Source organism: Saccostrea cucullata, unplaced genomic scaffold (assembly GCF_032062105.1).
Source record: "Saccostrea cucullata isolate Sc308-1 unplaced genomic scaffold, CSIRO_AGI_Scuc_v1 ctg6402, whole genome shotgun sequence".
Classification (NCBI taxonomy): domain Eukaryota; kingdom Metazoa; phylum Mollusca; class Bivalvia; order Ostreida; family Ostreidae; genus Saccostrea; species Saccostrea cuccullata.
In genome coordinates, this window is record NW_026931357.1 from 6,552 (window position 1) to 12,472 (window position 5,921).

At 35.8% G+C, this 5,921-nt stretch overlaps 1 protein-coding gene across 1 annotated transcript; it reads left to right on the forward strand.

Moving 5' to 3' along the window:
- The first annotated feature begins 285 nt into the window (after positions 1-285).
- LOC134232331 (uncharacterized) lies at positions 286-5,473 on the forward strand. The gene is made up of 2 exons (XM_062714286.1): positions 286-440; positions 2,842-5,473. The coding sequence occupies exons 1-2, from the start codon at positions 302-304 to the stop codon at positions 3,825-3,827; spliced, it is 1,125 nt and encodes a 374-aa protein (XP_062570270.1). The 5' UTR covers positions 286-301; the 3' UTR covers positions 3,828-5,473.
- The last annotated feature ends 448 nt before the right edge of the window (positions 5,474-5,921 follow it).

Here is a 5,921-nt window from a genome sequence, read left to right on the forward strand (position 1 = left end):
TGTATTTTGGTTTATTATCATGATATCAGTTAATCTGATAAGCTAGGTAATGACCATGAATTTTGGTTTAAGACGGTGGCAATTGGTATAATGGTAGCATATGAGCATTGATTTATCTTGCCAAATACATGGCTGTAATGCCTTTCTCTGCATTTCAAACAGTATATATTATGCATATAGATGGGGTAGATTTTAAGCCATGTAGTTTGGCATGATATGAATCAAGGGTCATTTCATGGCCTAAGGCATACTAGTAAATTTAGACATATATTTTACAGTACTATTATATGGAAGCTGCAAAATGAGGAGGGCCCAAAGATCAAAGAACAAGGAGGAAAGGCCTGCAAAGAGGAGAAAAACGGGGACAGAAGAAAGCCAAATGGTACTGGACATAACGCAAAACGTGACTGCAACAGTCCTTTCGGAGCTTCAAAAAGCAGGTATTTTGCCTAAGACTCCTACCACTGACTCTACTTCTCTGAGTGACAGTGCCAACTCTAGTTCCACAGAAACATTGTCAGGAAAAACAACATCAAATGCCACAAAGGAAACTGTATCTAAGGAGACTCCGGTAGAGCAACCCCAAGAGGATGTTGTAGAACTACCTGCCTCATCAATCTCAGGTTCACAAAAGAATTCTGTAATTTCAGATAGTTTTGATAATGACATGTATAAACCACTAGGCAGGCCCTTATACACCAAGGTATCTACGAAAATCAAAGAAAAAATTTGTGCTAATGAATTCATTGAAATGTCAGATGTGTTAGATCCCCCTTCTGATATAGAGTTTTTAGATTTTCACTTAGCAGTAAAAAACAAAGGTAGAGTGGGTCTGAGTTCAGGGAAGAAGAAGAAGTTTCTGACAATCGAAGCGTGGACTGATGCCTTTAGTATTTACGCTTCGGTTCTTAGACACTTCAACAATACTGAGGTTGATTTGCACGAGGATTTAGCCATCTATATGGATTTAATCAGATCATTACAGAAAGATGGGGGGACTGGTATCACTATGACATTAATTTTCGAAAGGCAAAACAAGGGGACAGGTCCTTGTCATGGAGACACATAGATCAAGTTCTTTACAGTAGGGCCCTTATGAAAAAACTGGGAGGTTCCCAAGGTAGTGTAGGTTCTTTTCGGAAGCAGCCCTTTCGTCAGTACTGCTTCAGGTTCAATGAAGGAAAATCATGCCACTCTGAATGCAAATTCCCCCACATCTGTGCAACTTGCTACAAAGACCACCCAAAATCCCAATGTTGGAAAAATAATGACAGAGCAAATTACAACAAAAGACAAACATACACAAAAACTAGCTCTTCCCAATCTGTTGATAAAAAAGATTAACCATCTTCCCACCCCCATCAGAATAAACAGATTGAACATTATTTAGAAGGGTATGACAATAATAAAGCACAGTACTTGATAAATGGTTTCAAATACGGTTTCAGTCTAGAATTTACAGGGGAAAGGGGACATCAATTCAGTCCTAACCTCAAATCAGCATTAGAACACCCTGATATTGTTTCTGATAAAATTTCCAAGGAATTAAGTGCTGGTCGGATCAAGGGTCCCTTTAGTCAACCACCTTTTAATAATATGAAAATTTCCCCCTTAGGTATTGTTCCTAAAAAATCGCCAAATCAGTATCGGTTGATACACCATTTATCTTATCCTAATCGAAAAGAAGGCTCAGTAAATGCGGGAATAACGGATGAGGCAGCAGCTGTTCATTATTCTGGAATTAGTGAGGCTATTTCACATATCAAGGCTATTGGGGAGGGTGCATTTTGTTGTAAAACAGACATAAGATCAGCTTTTCGCATTTTACCTGTTTCTCCGAATGATTATGAGTTATTAGGTTTTCATTGGGAAGACAATTATTATTATGACAGATGTTTACCAATGGGTTGCCGCACTAGCTGCAAAATTTTCGAAGAGTTTAGTACTGCCCTTGAGTGGATTGCAGTCCACAGATTAGGTGTTCAGGCGGTTGTTCACATACTAGATGATTTTCTTTTTATTGAAAAGTCCAAGCCGTTAGCATTGAAAAAATTTAAAGAATTTCTTGAAATATGTGAAGATATAGGCATTCCGTTAGCTGCAGATAAAACAGTTCTTCCTACTCAGGTCATTGAATTTGTTGGCATAACAATTGACATTAGACTTAAAGAGACCCGTTTGCCAAGTGACAAAATTGAAAAATGTATAGGCTTGTTGTCTAAGTTTCAAAACATAGACAAGTGTAGGGTAAAAGAAATGCAGTCACTTATTGGAGTCTTGAACTTTGCTTGCTCAGTCATACTACCAGGGAGGGCCTTTTTAAGACGTATGATAAATTTGCTTTTAGGAATTTCAGAAGAGCAAAAATTCTTAACAGTTCATAGAGAGTGTAAGGAAGACATGGCTATGTGGCTTGCATTTCTTAGTAGTTATAATGGCAAAACTATGTTTTTAGAAGAGCAATATTTATCAATTAACTCCATGAAGTTGTTTACTGATGCGGCAAAATCCAAAGGTTTTTCAGGTATTTACAATTCAAGATGGTTTTTCGGTTCTTTCCCAGAGCAATGGAGAAATTTAAATATCATGACACTAGAATTCTATCCAATTGTGCTAGCAGTGTGTATTTGGGGAGATTTGTGGGCAAATCACTCCATCTTATTTTTTACGGACAATGAAGCATTAGTTTCTGTCATTAATAAACAGTCAAGTAAGGATAATAGGGTCATGCAGATGGTTAGATATCTTGTACTCACATGTTTGAAACATAATATCAATTTCCGCGCTAAGCATATACCGGGTAAGAATAATGTTCTAGCGGATAGTCTTTCTCGGTTGCAGGTACAAGAGTTTCTACATTTGGCACCAGATGCACGAAGGGAGCCGTCAGCAATTCCAGAGGAATTGATGCCAAACAACTTTTGGACAACATTGCAAAATTGGCCTCAGCTGCATTAGCCCCTTCTACAAAACTTACTTATAAAAGAGCATGGACAACATTTGATACATTCTCTGGGTCTTTTAAGATACCCAACAGTGTCCCATTCAGTGTAACTACAGTGGCTCTTTTTGTGTCATATTTGTTTCAAGAAGCCTTCTCTCCCAGAACAATATCAACATATTTGTCTGCAATAGCTTATGCTCATAAGATGTTGAACTTTGAAGATCCAACTCGTGCATTTGTCATTCAAAAGTTAGTGGCAGGGGCTTATCGACTAGGCAATACATTCGATATTCGTTTACCCATTACCACAAATATACTGAATCGTCTTCTTGACGTTATCCCAGATGTTATTAACGATAAGTATACACAATCATTGTTCAAAGCGCTATTTCTGTTTGCATTTTCATCATTTGCTAGAATAGGAGAGCTGATATGTGCAGCCCCTGAGAAAGCTAGTGATGTAGTACAATTAGCAGATGTAACACTTTCCTCTGTTAAGGGTAAAATCACTGCTATAAATGTGTGTTTCAAAAAATTCAAACATAACTCTAATGGGGTACCAAAGGTCATCTCCTTTGCTCATGGTGATTGTAAAATTTCGGCTATATCAGCAACCACTGATTATTTGAAAGTTAGAACAAATTGCCAAGGTCCAATGTTTGTTTCAAATACAGGATCACCCATTCTGCGTACCACTTTCGACAGAACTTTGCGGAGTTGCTTACGCCTTTGTAATTTGGATAGTTCACGTTATAAGGGTCATAGTTTTCGTATCGGGGCTGCTACTGTAGCAGCAGATAAAGGCCTATCTGATGCCCAAATCAGGTCAATGGGTAGATGGCATTCAAATGCTTTCTTAAAGTATATCCGCTCTAATATGTAAGATACCACAAATTGTACCATGACAAGGGCTTTTCCCCTGCTTAGCCATATAACCCCGTTTACTTAAATGCCAAGTTACCTGCTTGGGCTGGTAGCTCTCATTTATTTCATCTGTTAGAAGATTATTCTGTTTCCTGTTGGGTATGGAACCAGTTCTTAATTTTTGTTGCCTGACATTTGTGACCTGAAAGTTGCTTGCTGGGGCCAGCAGCTTTTCTTAAATTTTGTTGCGTGACATTTGTGATCTGAAAGTTGCTTGCTGGGGCCAGCAGCTTTTCTTAATTTTTGTTGCCTGACATTTGTGATCTGAAAGTTGCTTGCTGGGGCTAGCAGCTTTTCTTGTTTGGAACATGAAAGACTGTAAAACACCACAATTCCCCAATTTGAAGTTAAGTGTATACATGTAATGACTTGTTACTTGCTTGGGGCTAGTGACTTAATGTATATAATACCTCAGTGCACAATTTAAGTTTTATTCCTTAGAGTTAAACTGTTTTGGGATTTTTAATCAATTTGTACTTACTTCTAGTCATTAATAAAATTTGAATGAAGTTTTAGAACAGGTTTTTTGGTTTGCTTGTGATACTCTTCGAGTTGGAGCTTAACCGGTTGAGACCTTGTTTCATATTCATGCGTGGCTTCTGGTGGGGTAGTTTCAGAGATTTGGCAAATCTCCTCAACTTTTGGAGCCTTTGGACCTCACCTTCTGCCACTTACAATGATTTTTCTAGTCATGTATGTTTGCATACAAGTATTTTGGAATATTGTAATTTTGATGTATTATACCACTTATTGTGTTTGCAATGGTTATAGTTACAAAACTTCTAATATACAGGTTTGTCATTCTAGACTTGTACATTTTGCTAATGCCTGTAAATTGTAATTGGTCTCAACCGGTGTTTGCTTGCCACATTTTGTTTTTTGTATATACTAGCTTGAAATATATCAAGTCTTAATAAACAACAATTTCAACATATACATGTGTGTTAAGTTATAGTATTCTAGGTTACTGTTCATTTAATTTTTGCTGGAAAGAGGAAGCATAAATATCATTTATGACAGTAAATAATTTTATGCTGACGAATGATTTAATATTGCAAGTTGTGTTCATTTTGTGTTATGTTCAACATATATATTGTTTATGTAGTAAATTAGTTGTAACTGTAAACCATTATAAGGGCCTATGCAATTTTTCCCTGCTGGGAGCCTCAGGTTCAATGATGCAATCTGATTGGTCGAGAGTTAGCGTCACTTTATACAGTTTGTAAGACAGTAGACATTTTTTGTGAGGAGGCTGAGAAAAATTTTTTAAACCCTCCCACCTCTCCCATTTTTTATAAAAAAGAATTTGAGCTATGAGCCTTTGGACCTCACCTTCTGCCACTTACAATGATTTTTCTAGTCATGTATGTTTGCATACAAGTATTTTGGAATATTGTAATTTTGATGTATTATACCACTTATTGTGTTTGCAATGGTTATAGTTACAAAACTTCTAATATACAGGTTTGTCATTCTAGACTTGTACATTTTGCTAATGCCTGTAAATTGTAATTGGTCTCAACCGGTGTTTGCTTGCCACATTTTGTTTTTTGTATATACTAGCTTGAAATATATCAAGTCTTAATAAACAACAATTTCAACATATACATGTGTGTTAAGTTATAGTATTCTAGGTTACTGTTCATTTAATTTTTGCTGGAAAGAGGAAGCATAATATATATATATATATATATATATATATATATATATATATATATATATATATATATATATATATATATATATATATATATATATATATATATATATCATTGAAATCAAGTTTTTGATTGAATAATTCAGTGGTGGCATTTTATGAAATAAATAAACGATTGTTTGTTTTCAGGTTCTTTAAAATTTGTCAGTTTCTTAGATCCGCAAACCGGAAACGCCACCATACTCATGTTTATGCTATTTCATGTTTTTTTTTTAGGAAATTGAAATAGACTTTTCATTTAATTTACGATACTTACTATCCGAGTGAAGTCTAAATATAATTTAAGGACATCATCTTTTGTATAGTGTATCGTTAGAGAAGTAAGTAAATACTACG